The 25286-nt window shown below is 37.3% G+C and overlaps 1 protein-coding gene across 1 annotated transcript; it reads left to right on the top strand.

The window, feature by feature from the left end:
- Nucleotides 1-303: 303 nt before the first annotated feature.
- LOC145957303 (uncharacterized) lies at nt 304-834 on the top strand. The gene has a single exon (XM_083073534.1). The coding sequence runs from the start codon at nt 304-306 to the stop codon at nt 832-834; it is 531 nt and encodes a 176-aa protein (XP_082929660.1).
- The last annotated feature ends 24452 nt before the right edge of the window (nt 835-25286 follow it).

Raw genomic sequence — 25286 nt, 5'->3', positions numbered from 1 at the left:
CTGCAGTCTGATGGCCAATCTAAGGCATTAAATAGGTGCTTGGAGATGTATCTTAGGTGTTTAACAGTTGATAGTCCTAAGACATGGAGTCAATTACTGTCGTGGGATGAATATTGGTACAATACTTCTCTTGAATCAAGTATTGGCATGACCCCATTCAAAGCAATTTATGGTAGAGATCCACCTACTACATCCAAGTGCACCTTGGACACTCAAGACCCTCCTTCATTACAAGAATTGCTGCAGCAACGCAATTTAGTTCTCAATTAGCTCAAGATTCATCTACTAAAAGCTTAGATTCATATGAAGAAATTTGCATATAAGAAGAGAATGCCTCTGGAATTAAAAGTTGGGGATTTGGTCTTAGTCAAGCTCCAACCATATCGGCAACATTCCGTTGCATTGCGCAAAAATCAGAAGCTAGGACTAAGGTATTTTGGTTCTTTTCCTATTATACAGCGTGTGGGATCAGTTGCTTATAAGTTACAACTACCTCCAACTAGCAAAATCCACCCTGTGTTTCATGTTTCACGTTTGAAGTTGTGCAAAGGTGACCATCAAAAACAGTATGTTCCTACCCCATTTTTGACATATGAATTTGGTCCTCTACTCCAACCTTACAACATTTTGCAAACTAGAACTATTGTTCGTGGCAATCAATTCGTTTCACAGTTATTAGTCCAGTGGCAAGGAACTGATGTTTCTAAGGCAACGTGGGAAGATGCTGTTTCATTCCAGGAACAATATCCTATCTTCAACCTTGAGGACAAGGTTGATTTTTATGGGCAAGGAACTGTTACGCACGTAAGGAACGCATTAAACAATAAGGAGTAGGAATGTGACAAGGCAGAAGGCAAAACACGTGAGGAGGCTGAATTTGGTAAAGGACACTTGGCAGGAGGTGATGAAATCAAGGAAAGGCCCAAAAAAGTGAGGCAGCGCATAACGAATTCGTACCTCAAGGATTACGTGTGGAAAATTAACTAACTATATAAGAGGAGAGAAGAAGGAATTGCAGAGCGTGATGGATTGTACGTCTTTTCTTCCTTAGGCCCATTTTGGGATTAATTCTATGTTCTTAGTTATTATTTCTATTCCTAATGTTACTACTGTGTGGTAATGGATTTTCATAATTGTCATTGCAATACAATTTCAAGTACATCACTATTCACTATTTGAGTGCATTTTAATACTTACAGCGTGCGTATTGCCTAACTGTTATTTTTACACCTTAACCTAAGTGAGATATTTCTCACTCCTCTGTTTGTTCTATGTGTGTCTTCTATTGTATTGCAGATGACCATCAACATGAAGATGTTGGTGATGAAGCTTAGGCTTCAGTTGGGCGTGCTCTAATAGGATATGTGACATCGGGGCGTAGTTAGAACTAGTTTAGGATGTTGTTTCCATTGAACTATTTTGAAAACCTCAATTTCTTTCCTTTCTAATTGCTGCATTGGAGATATTGTTTGAGTTTATTAATGTGAATCCTCTACATAAGATATTTGAGATTCTGGTTTTATTTATGAAAGATTTTAATTATTCCTATTTATTGTGTAATTATGAATGTGGGGTAGAGGGTGTCACATTAAACACTTAGAACAACTCATTTGACATAAGTGTTAATGAAATATAAATTATCTATTACAAATTAAATAGAAATTTATTTTAAGTAATATTTGAAAGAAGAATAATAATAGTTAAAAAGATTAAAACAAAAAAAATAGCATTAAAAATAAATTTATTAATTTTACAACGGTAAAAATAAAAAATAATAATAAATAATTTCAAATAATTATGATTATTTTGAGATAAAAAAAATAAGGTTATAAATAAAAGTTTTTTTAAGATCAATATAAACGAGTGTAACCCATGCAAGTGCCCTAACATTGTGCTAATAAATAAAATAAAGCGTGTTAAGTTGGATTAAATCCTATGCACGTTCATGCATTTTAAAGTCCAAATAACCACATAAACATAAAGTAGAATTGATATTTATCTTAATTAAATAATTTTAATTTATAGCATATAATTAAAATTATATTAATTCATAAAGTTTAACCGTATTTCTATATATTTCTTCATACAAATTAGGGATGACAAAAATACATGCACCCGCGGATATCTGCGGGTAAAATCCGTTACGGATAATAAATGGATAGGCTACTTGGGTACCCGCGAATAATGGGGACGGATAATTTTTTACCTGTTTATAAATGGGGCGGGGGCGGGTATGATGATATCCATACCCGCGGGTACCCATTTAATAATATTTCTTAAATATCTTAATTATCCTTGTACCACATAACCCTAAAACTACACTCTCATCTTATTTTGTTACAAAAGCGATGTTGATGAAGTTACAAACATGTGTTAAGCATGTTATAGAATTATGTTAGATGTAATTTGATTAATTTTCTAGCTTTGTTTGGACCAATAAGATTTATGTATTTTAAGTTGTTTACTTTTGTTTGAAATTATGAGATTGAATTATTGTAGCTTTGTGATGAGACTCTAACTTACTTATGAGATTGATGTATTTTAAGTTATTGATTATCTTGCATTTTTATTATTATTTCAACAAAATTAACGTTAAATACAAGTTCAAAATTAACACTGAATTTTTATTTTTAATATTTCAATGACATTAAATATAAACTTAAAATTATTTAAATATAATTTTTTTAATTTCTTAAAAAATTTATAAATATCCATGGATATCCATAGATATCCGTTAATATTTAAGAAATTCATGAATACTCGCTTAATGGATACCCGCGCGGATATGGGGTAGGTGTGGGGCTAATTTTCATTCAGTGAGACGGGGACAGGGGCGGGTTTACTATTATCCGCCCCCATGGGGCCCATTGCCATCCCTAATACAAATAAAGGATAAAGATAATTTTGAAAAAGATAAAAATTTGAACCTAAGAAAATGTAATTATTTACTGTTGTAGTAACCACTAAACTAACATGCTTTGTTATTATTTTGACTTAAATAACTTATATAATATTTTTAATTTAAAATTATATATTTAATCATATATTAAGTTGTGATTTCACCAATTTATAATTTGAGTTGTTTTTGTCAATATTATATCGGTTACAATTTTTTGGAAACTTATTTATAATATATTATGAATTTTATTGAAATTTATATATACAAATATTTGTTTAAGAAAATTAATAGATATTGAATTATACCGTTCAATTAATAACTCACTGATTTGACTTTTAATCTATTAACCTAATTACTCTAACAATATCAAGAAGTTATTTAAATAAACACATCAATTTGAGTTCATTTGAAAAGTGTAAAATAATTTAATTTAAATAGTACACCCTAATTTTAAAGGATTTTTTTAAGAAAAGAAATTACTTTAACAATATTTAGAAATTCTTCAAATAAGCACGTCAAAGTAAATTTCAATTTTAATGGAGAAAGTTCTTAGATGTACAAGTTAAATAATCAACATCCTAAAAAAAGTTAAAAAATTAACGTCTAAATAAAAAGTGAAATAATTAAGGTTATTCATATAAACAATATTTCATTAATTTGAAAATCGAAAATTCTTAAATCAAATTTTGAATAGAAATATTTGATCAAATTCAAAATTTATTTAATCTCGTAACTATTTAATATAATTATGTCACGTATATTTTTAAAAATCCTTAGCGGAAAACTTAATCCATATTTTTTTTAATAAATATTACTCTTTCAAGTATTTTTTCTACAACTAATAATATACTTTTCTATAATTAGCAAATATTGCACAATGATGCAAGGAAACAAAAAACACCTACATTTTATTCTTAAGACAAAAATAATATTAAACACCTAGAACAACTCATCTGACATAAGTGCTAATGAAATATAAATTATCTATTATGAATTAAATAAAAATTTATTTTAAATAATATTTTAAAGAAGAATAATTATAATTAAAAAGATTAAAACAAAAAAAAAAAAGTAGCATTAAAAATAAATTTATTAATTTTACAGCGATAAAAAAATAATATTAAATGAACTCAAATAATTATGAATATCTTGATATAAAAAATAAGGTTATAAATAAAAGTATTTTTAAGATCAATATAAATGAATGTAACCCGTGCAAGTGCCCTAGCATTGTGCTAATAAATAAAATAAAGCGTGTTAAGTTGGATTCAATCTTATACACTTTCATGCCTTTTAAAGTCCAAAGTCCAAATAACCATGACTTCGATCCTATACCCTTTCATGCATTTTAAAGTCCAAATAACCATATAAACATAATGTAGAATTGATATTCATCTTAATTAAATAATTTTATAGCATATAATTAAAATTATATTAATTCATAAAGTTTAACCATATTCCTATATATTTCTTCATACAAATAAATGATAAAAATAATTTTGAAAAAGATGAAAATTGAACCTAAGAAATTTAATTATTTACTATTGTAGTGTACACCTCGATTTTCACAAACTATATGAAGGCTCAAAGCCCAATAAGGATGATTTAGTTGCCCAGAACGGGTCATTCCTAAACTAGAACGGGTCATTCCTAAACTAGAACGGGTCGTTCCCAAACTAGAACGGACCGTCCCAAACTACTAAAAAGGCCTATAAACCCTAGTTGGGAACGAGCCGTTCCAAACATGACCGTTATGAGTTAAAACTCAACTCCAGAATGGGTCATTCTGGTTTAAGAACGGGCCGTTCTAGATGTGAATTTAACACATGACGAATGAATTCAGAACGGGTCGTTCTGGATCCAAAACGGGTCGTTCTGGTCACTTTTGACATCTATAAATAGCATACTCAGGCACTATTCTTTGACACGCTCTCTAAAGACCAAGGAGAACCAAGAAAAGGAGATCAATCAGATTCTGCTCTAGCTTCATCTTTTGCTTATCCAGGTAAGGGGGGAGTGAGAAACATCACTCAGGGTGTGGGAATAACTGTTGATTAACAGGATTGACCCTCAATCCCTTGCTTGATGTATGCCTGTAGGAACAGACACTTTATGAAAGTTTTCTATTTTTCGTTCTGATTTTTCTATTGTGTTCCTTGATGTTTTCTAAGTGTGAATATATGTTTAATTTCAAAAATAGACAAGTTTTGATATGAATTAGAGTGCTCTGTGGATTCTTGTGGGAAACCCTATGAAGTAAAATTAGGGATATGATCTTTGGATGAATATTGAGGCATTATATGTAAAATTGAAGATGAATTCATGTTTTGGATAATATTTAAAGTGTTTTGACCAATTAAAATATTATATTAACTGGTGGGTTGTAGAAAATGCACGAAATCATGAAGTTGAATCTATGGCCTTTATGCTTCGTATATTATGAATTGCGAATTGAATGGGTATGATGTTGGATAATTTATGGGTATGGTTATGTGCTATTTTGTATATGACTATGAGAAGTTCTTTGTGTGAGACTATGTGAATATGACGTGAAAATGTGAAAAGTGAACATATGATCTGTGATATGATATTATGAGATAATGTGACATGAGATATGATGAGACGTGATAAGTGAAATGTTGAGTCAATGAAATAGTGAGTGTGTGACATGCATCATGTGCATATATAACTCTAGGTGAGCCGCTTAGGCTGTATGCTAGTGATGTATTAAGCTATTCCAGGTGTACCTTGGGTCACTAGTGATGTAATGATCTATTACAGGAGTGTCGCTTAGGCCGCATGCCAGTGACCTATTGAGCTATTTCAGGTGTACCTTGGGTCACCAGTGATGTATTCATGAATGAACGTGCCCCAGGTATGTTGCTGTAGCAGCATACCAATGATGAGAAATGTGAAACTTCCGTATGGCGCCATATGCATGCATTTATGAGTCGAGTCCATTACATTATTGCATGATAAGTGAATGTTTATGTATTCTAATGTATGAGTTATGCTTGGTTATGTCTAACTTGTGTGGTATTTGTTATGATTGTGTGTGCGTTGCCTAACATTTATTTCTACATCTGAACCAGAGTGAGATGTTTCTTACTCCCTTGTTGCTCTATGTGTATTTTTATTGTATTGCAGATGATCATCAACATGAGAATATTAGTGATGAGGTTTAAGTCTCATTGTGGGGTGTGCTCAAATAGGACATGTGACATCGGGACTTAGTTGGGGTTAACTTAGAATGTTACTTTTGTTAAATTGATTGAAAGACCTTAATTTTATTCTTTTGTAATTTCCACATTAAACTAAGATTTATGTTTTATGAATGTGAACTCTATCCTCTTGTAGTTAGAGACTTGGATTTTATTTATGAAGGTTTTTATTTATCTCTATTATATAATTATGTATGTAGGGTATAGGATGTCACATGTAGTAACCACTAAACTAACATGCTTTATTGTTATTTTGACTTAAATAACTTATATAATATTTTTAATTTAAAATTATATATTTAATCATATATTAAGTTGTGGTTTCACCAATCTATAATTTGAGTAGCTTTGTCAATATCAGTTACAATTTTTTTTGAAACTTTTTTTAAAGTATAATATGATTTTTATTGAAATTTATATATATAAAAAATATATAATATGAATATTTGTTTAAAAAAATTAATAGATATTGGATTATACCGTTTAATTAGCAACTCACATGACCTTTAACCTATTGACCTATATCTTGATAGGTCTCTATTAACCTATATCTTAATAGTTCTGATTTTTAAAACACTGCTAACAATAATGCATATTAGTGGATTTCTACAAAATTATTCCAGCTTGATGAAGTATTTTAGTTAGCTTGCTGTATTAGCACCATTCTTTGCTCAATTTGACCAATTAACGGGAACCGCATTTCTGTCCATGTTATTGGAACCATTGTTTCATCTAAATAAAGAATGTATAGCACATCAAGCCACATATGGATTCAATTAGGTATTTTCTAGTTAAATACAAAACGACATATTAATAGTCAGTATTTTCTTGACCACATCTAGTGGATGACAGACGTGCTTGGCACATGTTCCTATACCCAACCCACACAGGAATAGCTGAAAGCTAGACAGGCTTTCTGCAGTAAGATTTGAATAGTGACTATGATTCCACACCTACAATTATCCCACATAATATGTGCATCAGAACAGGTATCAGATAATTGCTCAGTATAAAGTAAAAGTCAAGTATTTGTCATCTGTGAGAGGGAATCCAACTCTATCTTTATATGATCTTGCTACTTGAGTGGGCTAAATTTGCATCAACGCAGTTCCAAATATCTTTTTTCTCTTTGGATACTTGCAATTATATTTACTCTAGCAAAAATGCACGTCTGAGACTAGCTATGAGGCATAAACAAGATTGATTGCTTGGACTAAACTTTAAAATTAATACAAACTGTTGTACAAGCTTCTCTGTCTGTGCAAATACCTTGAGCAAAAATAATGACTGGCTCATATAAAGCAATAGGTAAGATAAGACAAAACGATATATTTCTTGGGCCACGTGGCTTCCATAATTCATCTGTGTCTTCCTTTGCCAACCCTAATTTTTAAAATTACAATCACCTGTCCTAATGTTGATCGTAACAATTCAAAATTAGTTAACAATGATGCTAATAGTCAGTGTTGGGAATCTAGAAACAACACGAGAAAATAATGCTTCTGTTAATATTGAATGACAACAATAAAAGGACAGAACCCCTCCTAACAATATAGATAATTCTCGATTCAAAAATACTAACAACTTTGAATGTTCCCTTTTCCCAAACATTATCATGTTTATGTATCTAACTTGACCCTCTTAATAACTAACCAAATACTGTGACTGTTCTTGCTACTTTCATTCCCCTGTATTTTTCCAAACAAATACCCTTTTAAGAGATAGAACATTCCTATGAAGGTTATTCTGAGAGAGAAATGTAATCAAAGCATCTTTTACAGGAGACTGTAATTTAACCAATTAATTAATAAAGTTAATAAGGGGGGAAAACTACAATCTGATGAGTACATTCATACCTTCTGGTTCATCAACATCTATGGATTCTTTAAACTGATTCTTCTGATGTGTTTGCTGACTTTTTATTAAACAACATAAGCACCAGCATCTATATACATTGAATTGAGCGAGTTAAATCTCAAATAGTTTAATCAGTAAGTTTAAGTTGCCCATCATGAGGTAGTGAACCTCCTTTTCATACAACTCACTCAGCCTTTGTGTTTTGAAAAGCTGGAAATCATGCCTTAAAAAACATCATAAAAACTCAGTCAAAATAGAAGCACTGTATTACAAAAGGGGGCAAAAAGAATGAAAAAAAGTTCCTATGAAAAGCTTACAATTGAGGCATCCTACAATTGGTGCATAGAAATAATCTCAATAGTAACAACGTGCTTCAAAGTAATTAATTCTATTTATGATTTTAAAAAAAATAAGTCAGAGATCAAGAAATAGAATTGAAAGATACTGTATTATTGAAAGCAAAATGTATTACAGAGATAAAATTTGCAATACAAACAGAGCACGGCTCCTGACCCACTACTAACTGAATACCCAAAAACATTCCCATTTTCTTTCCTCCTCCCTCCCTAAATGAGAGTACACCAAAACGTAACTAACTCCACGTCCCCTTATTGCATACATTCCCATTTTACCCTTTCTACTAATATTTTTATTCCTCTTTGTTGGATCGAGCGCTTATCACTAGGCCAAAAGCTATAGCTGATAGTCAGGGCGCAACTCTTTTTACTTAAGAGCGCAGCAGTCCAAGCGCCATGATTCGACAGTGACTTGGCCCACCTAGCCTCCGCCACGGGACAATTGATGCAACCCGCAACAATCTCCCCCTCAGCAATTGCCCCGCTGGGTATCAAACTCATGACCTTGGCTCTGATACCAATTGTTGGATCGAGCGCTTACCACTAGGCCAAAAGCTAAAGCTAATAGTCAGGGCGCAACTCTTTTTACTTAAGAGTGCAGCAGCCCAAACGCCATGATTCGACAGTGACTTGGCCCACCTAGCCTCCGCCACGGGACAATTGATGCAACCCGCAACAATTTGTTGGATCAAGCGCTTACCACTAGACCAAAAGCTATAGCTGATAGTCAGGGCACAACTTTTTTTACTTAAGAGCGCAGCAGCCCAAGCGCCATGATTCGACAGTGACTTGGCCCACCTAGCCTCCGCCACGGGACAATTGATGCAACCCGCAACAATCTCCCCCTCAGCAATTGCCCCGCTGGGTATCGAACTCATGATCTTGGCTCTGATACCAATTGTTGGATCGAGCGCTTACCACTAGACTAAAAGTTATAGCTGATAGTTAGGGCGCAACTCTTTTTACTTAAGAGCGCAGTAGCTCAAGCGCCATGATTCGACAGTGACTTGGCCCACCTAGCCTCCGCCACGGGACAATTGATGCAACCCGCAACACTCCTATTGTATGTCTTCCATACTCACAGCCCATGGCTGAGTTGGACTGGGCTAGCTATTTTATGGGGCCTAACATTGCCCTCTCCTTCCACAATAGCCTTGTCCTCAAGGCGTACATCAAGAAATTGATTGGTAATAATAAATGTTTTTTCCCAAGTTGCCCCCTCAACAGGTTTCCCACACCACTTGACCAACCAATATGGAACAAGAACTCCATTATTCTGTCTTTGTTGAACTGCCAAAATCTGCTCAAGTGTAATGTTCTCAAACACTTCCGCTTCCAAACCTGCAAGTAAGTCCATAGTCTCTTGGTAATTGTCAATAGCTTTCTTGAGTTGAGAAATATGAAAAATGGGATGAATTTTGGAATGTAAAGGGAGTTTTAACTGATATGCTACCGCCCCTATCTTCTTCTCAATTTCGTAAGGCCCATAGAACCGAGCAGCCAAGTCACTGTCGAATAATGGAGTCATCAGTTTTAGGATGATAAGAAGAAATCATCCTAAGTTTGGTGCCCTAGGATTTGAATAATTGAGTCCAAAAATGACCGAGAAAAAAGGGATCCCTGTCACTAACTATAGACTTGGGAATCCCATGCAATTTTACCACTTCCTTCACAAACAAATCAGCCATGATTTTAGCTATAAATGGATGTTTAAGGGAAAGAAAATGAGCATATTTAGAGAGTCGATCCACCACAACTAGTACAGTATCAAGTCCCTTGGACTTAGGAAGAGCACTAATAAAATCAATGCTTACATCTTCCCAAATTTGTTCTAGTATATCTAATGGTTGCAGTAACCCAGATGGACATTGAGCTTGGTATTTGTGTCGTTGGCAAATGTCGCACTTCTTAACAAAATCTTGAACTCTCTTCTTCATGCCACACCAATAAACATTTTCAGCCAATCTTTTATATGTCCTACATTAGCCAGAATGACCACCGGTAAGTGTGCCATGGAACTCAGGTAAGAGAATTCGAATCCAAGAAGAATTTGCTGAAATGACCAACCTGCCATAATAAAAAAGAATATCATGCTCTATAGAAAATTCAGGCCTAGATGTAGGGCCTTTATGAAAATCTGAAACCACCCTTCTGCAAGTAAGAATCATGATGAATTTCTTCTTGCACCTTACTTGAGTCCAACCATTCTGGTTTAGAAACCAAAACCTGTAATTCCACTTCTTCCTTACTCCTAGACAAAGCATCTGCAGTTTTATTTTGAGGACCAAGCTTATAAATCACCTCAAAATCATACCCCAACAATTTAGTGAGCCAACATTGTTGATCAGGGGTAGAGATTCTCTACTCCAACAATTGTTTCAAACTCCTTTGATCAGAAAAAAAAACCTTAAAATGTCTCCCTAAAAGATATGGTCTCCAATCCTGAATTGACAAAGCTAATGCCATGAGCTCTTTGTGGTAAGCCGACTTTGCCAAATTTCCTTCAGAAAGAGATTTACTAAAATAGGTCATGGGTCAACCCTCTTGCATCAAAACAGCACCCAACCCTCTTCCCGTAGCATCACATTCTATCACAAATTCTTCTGTGAAATCTAGTAGCCTCAAAACTGGTGCCTTTGTCATAGCCTTCTTTAGCCTCTCAAAAGCCTTTTGAGCTTGGTTTCCCCAATGAAATCCTTCCTTCCTTGTTAAATCTGTTAGAGGTTTTTAGCAATTTTGCCATAATCTTTAATGAACTTTCTATAATACCCGGTTAATCCCAAGAAACCCCTAACACCTTTTACCCTTTTAGGAACGGGCCACTCCAAAACACTTCTCACCTTTTCCGAGTCCATTGCAACTCCATCCTCCGAAATTACATGGCCTAAATATCCTACTGTCTTCCTGCCAAAATGACATTTCTTTTTATTTGCTACCAAGCCATGTTCTTTCAAACAAGACAACACATGCTCCAAATGTTGGATATGAGACTCTCAATCTCTGCTATACACTAATATATCATCAAAAAACACCAAAAAAACTTCCTTAAACAATGCATGAATACATCATTCATCAAGGATTGAAAGGTTGTTGGTGCATTCATTAACCCAAAAGACATCACAAGGTATTCATAATGGCCATTATGTGTTCTAAAAGCAATTTTAGGAATATCTTCTTCTCTTACCTGGATTTGATGAAACCCTAACTTTAGATCCAGCTTAGAGAAATAAGAAGCTCCATTCAATTCATCAAGCAATTCCCTTATGAATGGTATAGGATACTTGTTAGGTATAGTCTCTTTATTAAGAGCCGTATAATCAACACACATTCTCCAAGTATGGTCTTTTTTTCTTACCAATATCATCGGGCTTGAATAGGCACTTGTGCTAGGCCTTTCTATTACCTCTTTTTGATAATTTGGATATCAGTATGGTCTCACATTCACAGGTTCAGCCACTTGCTTCAAAACAATCACATGTTCTTTGGTCCTCTTAGGAGGTAACCCCCTAAGCTCTAAAAACACTTCTGAAAAATCTTGCAAAATATGTTGCAGCCTTCCCTCTTGTTCATTCGTCAATCCTTCACCTTCACACCCTTTTGTCTTTTCAATATTACTAGGCCACATCACCCCATTTATCTCTTGTACCTCCTGATTTAGAAAGCAAAACAACGAATCACGTACTCTCCCAAGATTGACTTCTCCCTTCAAATGTATCTTCTTCCCCTCATAATTAAATTCCATAGTTTGGTACGTCCAATTAGTAGTTACTTTCCCTAATGTAGCCAACCACTCCATACCTAAAATCAAATCCACATACCCTACGTCAAAAACATAAGAATCAATGATTATTTGCAACTCATCCAATTCCACCAATTCTCCATTACAACGTCCTTGCACATTTTTTTTATTACCATCCCCCAGTGTTATTGTTGAAATTGTAGTTTTCCCATAATCCAACCCCAAAGAATCCACCACCCTTGTAGAAATAAAATTATGTGAAGCTCCACTATCAATTAAAAATGATCACAGGAATGCCTTTAACCATCCCCTTGATCTTCATGGTTTTAGGTTGAAAACCAGTCCTCTTATCTACATTTCAGCTACTAAGGAGCGAACAAGTTGGTGGCTGCTCCTCCATTTCTAATGCTAATACTTCATGTTCCCCACCTTCTAACTCCTCATCCACAATAATTAATTTCAGTTGACGCTCGGGACATTGATGCATTGGGTGAAAATTTTGACCACATTTAAAACACAATCCCTTTTGTTTCCTTTCCATTAATTCTCCATAAGATAAGTGGCGCATCCCACGATCCCTACCACCACCAAATCGCCTTTCTCTAGTACTTGTGTTGCTTACACTAGAGTCTTTATTCTTTGATTCATCATGATGAAATTCCCTCCTTTGTTGACCACCTAAGTTTCCTCCAAATTTTAACATTGAAAAATGCTTTGTTCCCCCATGAGAAAACAGAATACAATTTTGACTCCCATCAGCTACCCCCAAATCCCTCTTATATACGGGTTTTAAGTGAGTTTCCTCGAGCAAATCAGCCCCAATCGCCCTTCCAAGCTCCATCATTCTCACCTTGTTGCAAGGTTTATGTATTCTTACCTTCCTCTTAATTTCTCCTCGAAGACCATGCATGAAATAGGCCATAAATTGCTGCTCCGGAATCTTAGGGACTTGAGAAGTTAAGTACTCAAATTTCTCAATATAAGAGGCCACTGTTCCATCTTGTTGTAACTCTGTAAGACTCTCAAAAGGATTCTCAACGAACGCTCCTCTGAACCTCCACAATAATGCTACTTTAAGACCCTCCCAAGATGGTTCAAATTCACTATCTAACCAAAGATTGAACCAATGCACAGTGGGTCCCTCCATACAAATCTTAGCCAAACGCACCTTCAACTCAGGTCGATTTTCCTGAATTTCCAAATATGTCTCTGCTCTTGATATCCATGCACTGGGTTCACTACCATTGAAACTCGAAAGTTCCACCTTCTTCACAGCTGAACGAAATTCGGATAGAATTTGTAACTCTAGGGGACTTTGATTATGCGACCCACTTTCACTTGAACCTGACAACCCAACATTCAAAACATTCTCACCCAAGCCTCGTGACAAATGAACTTCCATTTGTCTCATCTCCTCCATCATCTTATTCATTAGACTCTACAATTCCGACTGGGCTTTCACCTGGGTCTCCGTCAGATTCTGCACCTTGACCTCCAACAAGCTTACACGACCTTCCATCGCTGCTGAGGTTCCTCCATGTCCTTTGGGTATAAAATTTTCGTTGATGACTCGGGCAACGGATCTGGAAAGTCGGACAAATTGTCAAAGACCAAGAAATAGAATTAAAAGATACTGTATTATTGAAAACGAAATATATTACAGAGATAAAATTTACAATACCCACAGAGCACGGCTCCTAACCCACCACTAACTGAATACCCAAAAACATTCCCCCCATTCTCTTTCCTCCTCCCTCCCTAAATGAGAATACACCAAAATGTAACTAACTCTACGTTCCCTCACTACATAAATTCCCGTTCTACCCCTTCTACTAATATTTTTTAGGCTTAATTACATTTTGGTCCTCCTAATTTAATGCAGGATTGGTCCTCATAATTTGAATTGCTTAATTTTGGTCCATAAATATAAATAATGGACAATTTTAGTCTCAAAAAATTTACCATCCAAAATTTAACAGACGTTAATAATGTGAATTTTATGCTAAATAAACATTAATTATATATCATTTAATTTCTTACATGTCAAATTATTTAATATTCAAATTTTAAATTCAAATAACATTGAAAACAAAATGAAAAGGGTATTGATATCAATAGGAGTGAGAATTTTTCACTAAATTAGAATATTTTTAAAAAAATTTACCAAAAAAGCACCTGTACCAATTTATTTACCCATGTAGCGCCTTTCACTGTTAACGTTCAGAATTCGGTTCCCGGGGAATCGAATAATGAGCTGTTAATTTTTCTTTTTTGCATTTTGGATCTGAGCATGGTGTAAAACTAGATCCAGAACGGCCCATTCTCCTTTCAGAACGTCCCGTTCTCCTTGCATCACTTGCAGAACAACCTGTTCTCCTTTTAGAACGGACCGTTCCGGATGTAAAAATACACACATGACGATGAATCAAAACAGGCCGTTCTGATTGGACGTTCCAGTTTCAAAATTAACAGACTACGCATGCAAGCAGAACGGCCTGTGCTGCTTGGAGAACGGGCCGTTCCAGTTGCAACATTAACACGTATAAGAAAGAGAAATATAAAATAAATAAATTTAAAATTTTTAAAATTTGAATATTAAATAATTTGACATGTAAGAAATTAAATAATATATAATTAATGTTTATTTAGCATAAAATCCATATCATTAACGTCTGTTAAATTTTAGATGGTAAATTGTTTGTGGGACTAAAATTGTCCATTATTTGGATTTATGGACTAAAATTAAGTAATTCAAATTATGAGGACCAAATTGCTCCTACACTAAATTAGGAGGACCAAAAGTGTAATTAAGCCTATTTTTTATTCCTCCTATTGTATGTCTTCCATACCCATGACCCATAGCTGAGTTGGACTGGGCTAGCTATTTTATGGGGCTTGACATAATAACAAGAAAGCTATGACTCTTGTGCAGGTTATACACTCACGCTGTAATTGAACTGTTCATAATAACCACAAACAGACAGTTGAGTATTATCCACCTAATACACAAGCTCTTAAAGCCACACTTCAGGGACATAGTGCGTATAAATGCCTTACACACTTATATATCCCAACACCTTAGATTATTCTAGGGAGGTAGGACTCAATGGCTAGATCATAAATCAAATTAATTGATGCAGGACCACACTGAGACATATATACACGTATATGCACTATTAGGGGTCACATATGTACTGACCTGTATATGTTATTACTAGCATTTTTACTATAACCATTATTGTATGAAACTATCTATGTCAAAGATAATATATATAAAGTCTTTAGTAAGCTTTATTTAATTTATCGCAGTTATAAAGTCCTTTTTAAGTTGTTATTCCCGGTTTTTGGTTTTGTGAAATTAATTTTAGAAATTATTACTTTTGTTTCTCTTTTTGGGGACTTAAGATTTAGACTTTTGCTTCTGTAAATAGACGTTTTGAAGGATTTGAGAACCAAAGAACATAATCATTTCTAGTATCACTAGTCTTTCTTTACTTCTATTTTGGCCTTTCCCTCCTATGAGTTTTTCTGTTCTTTTTCTCTTCCTTTTATGTTGTCTTTTTATGATAATTTTCCTAGTTTTTGGTTCATTGGATAATTTTTCTCTCATTCTTGTTAATTTTTTTGTTTCCTTTTTCCTTTCCATTGTTCTCATCTTCCTCCTCTTACTCATCAATGGGGCTAAGCTAAAAAGGTCTAAAGCAAAAGCTGCTATGCTTCAATTTTCCCAATCATTTCCATCTCTTTAACACTTCCTTAATAACTCATAAATTATAGACATAAGCAAAGCACAGTACAATCTCAAGAATTCATATGACTAAACATTTACAAATGATCAAAAGAAATTTATATATTCTATAAGATATATAAATATGATAATCTAATTTGATATATACATTTTTTTTAAATAATTTTATTCTTAAATTTTTAAATAATAAAAAATAAATATTAAAAACTAACCTTTCTTATAAATATAAGATTCAAACTCAAAGTTTAAGGATCAAACTTAATATGAATTAATCTAACAAATGTAAATAATTTTTAAACACAAATTACAAAAGAATAAGAAATCCTAGAGAGAAGGAGATACCATTTGAGAGTACAATGTTTTCGAGCTTGACGTTGAGGAAAATTGTTCTTCAGCTCCACGGTTACTTGTCTCCCCACCAAATCCTTAAAGTACGAGAAGAAAAATTAAACCAGAAGCGGATTCACCACTGAAACGAATAGAAGAAACAAAATTGTGCGAATTCGTAGGGTTTAGAATGGATACCTGAAATGGGAAATACTGATGAGAGACGTAAATGGGAAATTTTTACCTAAATAATATTTTTTAAAAGAAAAATTACGTACAAGTTTATTTAGTTTATTTACTGGACTAGAACCCTTTATTGTGCATGGTCAGAATTCGGTTCTCGGGGAACCGAATTCTGAGCTTCAAAATATATTTTTTTTTGTTTTTTCTTCTCAGAATTTGGTTCCCGGGTGTAGACCCCTAAAATTGTCCGGGTCGGAAATAAAGCTTGAAGACTCTCGAAGACTGAAGAAGGATCAGCCAGAAGGACTTCCAGAAGGCCCAAGGAGGGTTCTCTATAGGTCTAAGAGGTCTTAGGATAGCTAAAAATAGAAAATAGGAGGAATTGGGACCAATACGGGCTGCTTGGGGACCAGTACGGCCTGTATTGAAGTTTTGAACTTCAATACGGCCGTACTGGACTCAATACGGCCGTATTGAAGATTTGTGAACTTCAATACGGCCGTATTGAGTTCAATACGGCCGTATTGAAGAACAAATTCTCAATACGGGCCGTATTGACCCCAGCGCCCGTATTGCTCCTATTTCCTATAAATATGGCGTCATTTGACGTCAATACACACTTTTTCAACCATTTCTTGACTCTCTTATTGAGTGTTCTGGGGTTTTTGAGCAGTGCTCTGCCTTAGGAACCTCTCTAGGAGTCGATCCGACGAAGTTTTGGAATTCCGAGCACTTAGCTTGGAGATTCGAACCTAGTCGAAGGGAAATCCTCCGGATTTCCATAGTCAAAAGTTTTTAGGAAGGAGCGAGCGAGCTTGTAGAGCGAGGGAACGCCAAAAAGCTTCCCAGTTTTACTCAATATATAAAAGCACGCTTCAAGAGGTTTCTTCTTAAATCCTTCCTTTTACTGCTTTCTGTGTGCATATTTAAACTGTCATCATGTAGATAGTTAATTTATAATCGCTTATAATAAATAGGGGTAATTTAGTAATTTTACGCTATTATTTTAGAAATAATCTGTCATAGGGAACCCGAAAGGGGCGCTGTGGGGTGCTAACACCTTCCCCACGCGTAACCGACTCCCTTACCCAACTCTGGTTGTAATGGCCAAAGTTGATTTATAAAATCAATTGCCTTATCCCTTTTTCCAATGTTTTGAGTAAAACATTGGTGGCGACTCCACGAACCCTCCTTTTGCGAAAACCACTAATCCATGGAGGGTCCCGCTTGGGATTAATATGGATTGGTGAGACATTTAATAAATAAATTGGATAAGATCGACAAGGTCTCAGTTTGAGAACAAGTCGTTCTAATAATCCAATACATTTTCAAAACTAAAATAAAAGCGAGCTCGACCGTCTTCGCGAATGCCGAAAGCCCGTTTCGGGCCGGTGGCGACAGATGGCGACTCCACTGGGGAAGCCTTGAGAGTCAGTCCCATTTAGTGACAGATTATTTTTAACAAATAATAGTTAAAATTACTTCATTACCCCTTGCTTGTATTATAATATGTTTTATTATATGGCTTTAAATAACTGTTGTATGCTTAAATTCCGCAATTGTTTGAAATAAAAACTGCACACAAACCTTTGCACACAACAGTTCCCTCTATACCCGGGGGCATGAGTGGTAATCCATAGGGAGTGGATGTTAGTACGGCCGGTTGATGGGTTTATAGGAGCCTATGAGACCGTTGTCGAAAAGCATCACTCAAGGTGATAACCATGAACTTGAGTCCGACGGTGCGTTGGAGCTTTCCATCGACCTACGACAAGAGGAATTGGGTCCCTATAATGGGGGCACCTTGGGGGCCTTTGACCAAGTGAGAACAGTTAGATCCTCCTTGAATATGCACTTTTCTGCAGGAGACCCCTACCTCGTGATTCGCTCGTGACTGTTCGTGGATGAGTGAATTGTTTGTGTAAATGCTTATGTGCAATTGTTTGTGCATTAATAAATAACCTCGTGATAAGGTCTAAAAATAATCCCCATGCATAAAAAACCATGACATGAGAGGAAAGACCATGTGTGAAAATATAATAAAAGTGAGAAGCATGTACATCATTACCAATAAGACATCATGCATCCTCATAAAAACATACATTTTAGGATCACCAATACCTCTTGACATGAGTGAAAGAGACCCATGACTATAGAGATTCTCCGTTGGGGAGAAATCATAGACAAAGAAGGGTGGTAAACTTCCGTCTTAAAAAGGCAGCGCCTTAAAGATGGAGGTTTATCAAGCTCATGTTAAAGAGTGTATTCATTCCGTAAAATAAACTAACTAAATATTCATTTTAGAAAGTGGCTGGTCATCTCTTTGTCCTCACGCGCGCGCAGAAAATCAAGAAGATGGACGCGATGGAGGAGCAAATTAAGAAGCTTACAGCCGAGCTCTCACAGCTCAAGGAGCAAATGGCGCAAGTGATGGAACTCATGCGTCACCACAACATACACGGGGCTGAGCACAGTGACCATGAGTCCCATCATGTTGAAGGAAAAGTGGAACAAGAGCTGAAAAGTGGGAAGCTAGTTAAACCTTCCCAATCATTTAAAGCTAAGAAGACCTTTGGGAAGAAGAAGGAAGGAGGAGTCAATGCTATAACCATTTCCTCATCTTCTTCCACTTCGAAGTCAGGAAAATCGCAATTCAACCCTGTGAGGAAGTTTGATAAACTTCCGACCACATATAACGATCTCCTGCCGAAGCTAGTGGAAGCACGTCTTCTAGCTTACGTTCCACCAAGGAAGATGGATCCACCTTATCCCGAGTGGTACAAACCACAAGATAAATGCCTATACCACTCGGGGGCATCAGGGCATTCAACAGAGAACTGTCTAGCTCTCAAACACAAGGTCCAAAGCCTTATTGATGCCGGGTGGATCACTTTTGATTCAACAGCGCCCGACGTGAGTAAGAATCTTCGGCCAAAGCAGGAATAGAGAGAAGAACAAGCCACGATAGGGCCCCTTCATATTTTTTAGGGACTCATGATCAGTACCCGAGATCATGAGGACCTTTTCATGTAAATAAGGGTTTTGTACAGTTTTATATACATACATCAATAAAGAGGCATTTTCACATTACTCTCTTTTTGTTCTTTTCTCTCTTTCCTCATTAACATTAATAATTCTAAACCTAAACAGAACCAATAAAATAATTATGTCTGTAATTGTTCGCTCTGACCGGGATCCAAAAGTGAATGGGTTGAGTTGGAGAGTGATGAGGAGACCATTTCTCCGGATCTGCAAAGATTGCTAGATTAAGAAGCTCGTCAAGAGAAATTGGAGATTGTGGATTTGGGGCATGGCCGAAAGATATAAGAGGTCAACATGGGGACCCATACCAGTGATGAAATAAGAACACATTTTTCCGCTATGATTATAATAAAATCATTCTTCATTGCTTCTTTTCTTGCTTATAATAAAATTCTAAACCACATTATTTTTAACCCTGTTTGAATAAACATGAATGAGGTTAAAATCATCTTAATGATAATAAACCCACATCATTTTTATGTGGAGGTGTGTGTGACAACTTGGAGCACCTTCCCTTGGCCTCGACAAGTGCCATCATGGGTAAAAAGAAATCTTTCAAAATAAAAGAAGCTCGGCAGGAAACCCAAAAAAGGGACTGCGCAAAAATAAGAGCAAAAAACCCGCTAGGAATCCCACGAAAGGGTGACCTAGGCAAAAGTTAGGGTTGCAAAAAATGAATAAAAACAAAAGTCCGCTAAAACGCCACAAAAGGGTGTTTTAGGCAAAAATAAGGACAATCAAAAAACAAAAGAAATCCATGATGGTACCATGAACCGAATTCAAAAAGAAAGGTTCAAGGGAAGCTATCCAAGTTGTCCAATCACAACATGATTTTTAACCTCATAAGTGTTTAATCAAACAAGCCTAAACACATAAGCCTACCTTGACCAAACATTCTTACAAAAACCATTTTTAAAAAAATAAATCCCTTCTAAAACACAAACTTCAAAACAAAAATATCTTTCCCTTCTTTTCTCTCTTGTCCCAAAAGATTTTAGAATAATCTAGTGGAAGCATGGAGAAATAAATCATCACTGAAAATGGATCTAATCTAATAACAAAATGGTGGAAGAACTGAGCCAAGAATTCAAGATCCAACACCACAACTCTTCCCCATATCGGCCAAAGATGAATGGGGCAGTCGAGGCAACCAAAAAGAACATCAAGAAAATAATGCAAAAGATGGTTGTCTCATTTAAAGACTAACACGAGATGTTACCCTTTGCTCTTCATGGCTATAGGACTTCAGTACGTCCATTTACAGGAGCTACTCCATTCTCACTCGTTTATGGGGTGGAGGCAGTTCTACCCATCGAAGTCGAGATACTCTATCTAAGGGTAATCATGGAAACAAAACTTTCCGAGGCAGAATGGGTTCAAAGCCAATATGACCAGTTGAACCTTATCCAAGAGAAACGGCTGAACGCCATATGCCATGGTCAAGCCTATCAGAGGAAAACCAAAAAGGCTTTTGACAAGAAAGTCCACCCTCAAGTCTACCATGAGGGAGAGTTGGTAGTGAAGAAATTGCTACCAACTCAAAAGGACAAAATCGGAAAGTATGCCCCAAATCACGGAGGACCATACGTGGTAAAACGAGCATTCTCAGGAGGAGCATTGATCCTCACAGACATGGATGGAGAAGAACTTCGATACCCAGTCAACACTGACGTGGTAAAGAAGTATTATGCTTGAAGACGTTGCTTGCATAGGCCCGCTAGGATGAAAACCCAAGAAGGGCGTCCTAGGCAAAAGTTAGGGCAAAATAAAAAGCCCGCCAGTACAAGGGTACTAGGCAAAACAAAGGCAAAATTATCCCCGCTAGGATACGTCCTAGGCAAAAGTTAGGGGGCAAAAGAATAAGATGTAAAAGTAAAGCAAGCAACGGTCACTTGAATCGAAAACCGAAAGGCGGTTCAAGTGATTATCTTCTAGAAGCAAGCGTCTTGCAGCATCTACACTCCTGACTCAGGCATCTCACCCGAAGCGATTAAGGGAACGGGAAGAGCGACAATTACAGATATAATTGTTTAAACCAAAAATGTATAAAGCCTACCCTGGCCAGCCATTCTTCAGAAATTCCTTCTGCAAATCTTTCTGTAGAAACATTTTTGAATATCAAAATAAAATACCCATTTGTTTCTTTTCTCTCTTGACCATGTGATTATGCCTCTAAATTGGTATTTCTAAAAAAATTGTATGAAATTCCTTAATAATCGGTCAATAAAGAAAATTGGAGGGGTTCCTGTAAAATCCATAATCTCCTGCATAAAGGCTCACAAAAATACTCCCTCACGTCAATGACAGAAAGTCCTCCAAGAAGAAGAGGATAGGGAGAGCCACTCACTTTTCTAAATAAATGAACAAAAATAAAAAATTGTATTGCATTTGTGCATCACACACACATTAGTTGCACATTCAAAGACCTTATCATGAGGCAACCGCATAAAATAGAAAAATAGAAAATTGCTTGTGTATGACAGCAGCAAGCAAAATACAAAGATTCAGAAAATCAACAGCATCATAATAACTGAGCCTGGAGAGGCTTGCCGAAAGAATACTCTCAAAATAACTGAGCCTGGAGAGGCTCGCCGAAATAATACTCTCAGAATAATTGAGCCTGGAGAGGCTTGCCGAAATAATACTCGTACAGAATAATTGAGCCTGGAGAGGCTTGCCGAAACAATACTCCCACAGAATAATTGAGCCTGGAGAGGCTCGCAGAAATAATACTCCCCAAAGGGAACCTCAGCTCATGAAGCCAATATCCAACAAGAGCTTTCAAAGCAAGATCGTCAAAATCTCCCAAAGGAAGTACGATCATCCAAGTAATATATCCAAGTCAAAGGACTTCAGACTTCCTCAGTGGAAAGTAGCTCTCCGACTCAGGCATTGAGTGAGGCTAAGCCTGTAGAGGCTTCCTAAATAATACTCTCCCGATCAGACAGAATAATCGAGCCTGGAGAGGCTCGCAGAAAGAATACTCCCTTCAGAATAACTGGGCCTGGAGAGGCTCGCAGAAAGAATACTCCCTCAGAATAATTGAGCCTGGAGAGGCTCGCAGAAACAATACTCTTTCTTCAGAATAGTTGAGCCTAGAAAGGCTCGATTCCCCAGAGATATCTCAAGCTTACACTCACGGGCCAAATTCCCCAGTGAAAGCTATCAGAATGCGATCAGTGAAATCCCCAAAGGAGGCCTGATCATCCAAGAAAATGTCTAAGGACTTTAAACTTCCCCAATGGAGGATAGCTTTCCAACTCAAAAGCGATGAGTGAAGCTAAGCCTGAAGAGGCTTTCTAAATAATACTCTGGGATGAATAAAAACTTCAAATCCCCAATCGCCTACTAAAAAGGCATCTCTTCAAAAGGAAGACCAATAAACTATTCCCCAAGTGGAATTTGGCTCTCAGCCTAACAAATGATCGTCAAGATGATCTGCCTAAACAAAAGAGGCCAATCAACATCAATCCCCAGTGGATGATCGCCTATCCAAGAGGCATCCCCACAAAAGGGGAAGAAAATCAAAAAGATTAATAAAATTCCCCAAGCGGAATTTGGCATCCCGCCAAAACATCGAACATCAAGACTATCTGCCTAACAGAAGAGGCCAGTCAAAAAAAAAAAAAAAAAAAAAAAAATCAACATGTCAAAATCCCCCAGTGGATAACAGCCTACACAGAGGCAGCAAAATCAGAAAACCCAAAAGAGATACCCGAATAAGGATAAACCGGGATACTCCACCAACGTCAAAGGACGTCAGCCAAACATAAGGCATCGCTCAATTCAAGAAGAGCATCTGTGTCTACACCCCAAGGAAACAGAAATTCCTCAATGGGTACCAACAATGCAATGCAAGCTGGGGCACAGGAACCTATGAATGACTGCACATCCCCTAGACGGATCCCTGCGTTATCCAGCCCTCAGTGGCACCAAAATCAAAGTCAAACCGTCAAAGCAGCATCGTGGACTGTGGAGACAAAAATCATCTCAAATCCCTGGAGAAGGCAAACTCACCCTGGAGAGGGCAAGACTCACGCACAAGTCTGGAGAGGCGACGACTAATACTCACCCCGGAGAGGGCAAACTCACCCTGGAGAGGGCAAACTCACCCTGGAGAGGGCAAACTCACCCTGGAGAGGGCAAGACTCACGCACAAGTCTGGAGAGGCGACGACTAATACTCACCCCGGAGAGGGCAAACTCACCCTGGAGAGGGCAAACTCACCCTGGAGAGGGCAAACTCACCCTGGAGAGGGCAAGACTCACGCACAAGTCTGGAGAGGCGACGACAAATACTCACCCCGGAGAGGGCAAACTCACCCTGGAGAGGGCAAACTCACCCTGGAGAGGGCAAGACTCACGCACAAGTCTGGAGAGGCGACGACTAATACTCACCCCGGAGAGGGCAAACTCACCCCGGAGAGGGCAAACTCACCCTGGAGAGGGCAAACTCACCCTGGAGAGGGCAAGACTCACGCACAAGTCTGGAGAGGCGACGACTAATACTCACCCCGGAGAGGGCAAACTCACCCTGGAGAGGGCAAACTCACCCTGGAGAGGGCAAGACTCACGCACAAGTCTGGAGAGGCGACGACTAATACTCACCCCGGAGAGGGCAAACTCACCCCGGAGAGGGCAAACTCACCCTGGAGAGGGCAAACTCACCCTGGAGAGGGCAAGACTCACGCACAAGTCTGGAGAGGCGACGATTAATACTCACCCCGGAGAGGGCAAACTCACCCTGGAGAGGGCAAACTCACCCTGGAGAGGGCAAGACTCACGAGGCGACGATTAATACTCACCCTGGAGAGGGCAAGACTCACGCTACCAAAGTGACTAGAAGCGCGGAGGTATGCACCAACCTGGAGAGGCTACTCAACAATTTTCCCACCTGAAGACACTACAAGTCGGAAGGATGGCACATCACCCGGACAATTGGGTCAACTCCTTTACTTGTCAGCCGGTACACCAAAAGACCGTTTGACTAAGTAAAGGGGGGGCAGCTGTAGACCCCTAAAATTGTCCGGGTCGGAAATAAAGCTTGAAGACTCTCGAAGACTGAAGAAGGATCAGCCAGAAGGACTTCCAGAAGGCCCAAGGAGGGTTCTCTATAGGTCTAAGAGGTCTTAGGATAGCTAAAAATAGAAAATAGGAGGAATTGGGACCAATACGGGCTGCTTGGGGACCAGTACGGCCTGTATTGAAGTTTTGAACTTCAATACGGCCGTACTGGACTCAATACGGCCGTATTGAAGATTTGTGAACTTCAATACGGCCGTATTGAGTTCAATACGGCCGTATTGAAGAACAAATTCTCAATACGGGCCGTATTGACCCCAGCGCCCGTATTGCTCCTATTTCCTATAAATATGGCGTCATTTGACGTCAATACACACTTTTTCAACCATTTCTTGACTCTCTTATTGAGTGTTCTGGGGTTTTTGAGCAGTGCTCTGCCTTAGGAACCTCTCTAGGAGTCGATCCGACGAAGTTTTGGAATTCCGAGCACTTAGCTTGGAGATTCGAACCTAGTCGAAGGGAAATCCTCCGGATTTCCATAGTCAAAAGTTTTTAGGAAGGAGCGAGCGAGCTTGTAGAGCGAGGGAACGCCAAAAAGCTTCCCAGTTTTACTCAATATATAAAAGCACGCTTCAAGAGGTTTCTTCTTAAATCCTTCCTTTTACTGCTTTCTGTGTGCATATTTAAACTGTCATCATGTAGATAGTTAATTTATAATCGCTTATAATAAATAGGGGTAATTTAGTAATTTTACGCTATTATTTTAGAAATAATCTGTCATAGGGAACCCGAAAGGGGCGCTGTGGGGTGCTAACACCTTCCCCACGCGTAACCGACTCCCTTACCCAACTCTGGTTGTAATGGCCAAAGTTGATTTATAAAATCAATTGCCT

This window comes from Cajanus cajan, chromosome 4 (genome assembly GCF_000230855.2).
Source record: "Cajanus cajan strain Asha chromosome 4, NIPB_CcT2T_4, whole genome shotgun sequence".
Taxonomy (NCBI): domain Eukaryota; kingdom Viridiplantae; phylum Streptophyta; class Magnoliopsida; order Fabales; family Fabaceae; genus Cajanus; species Cajanus cajan.
Note: the sequence above shows the minus strand (reverse complement) of the source record. Positions and strands in the feature narration are given on the sequence as shown.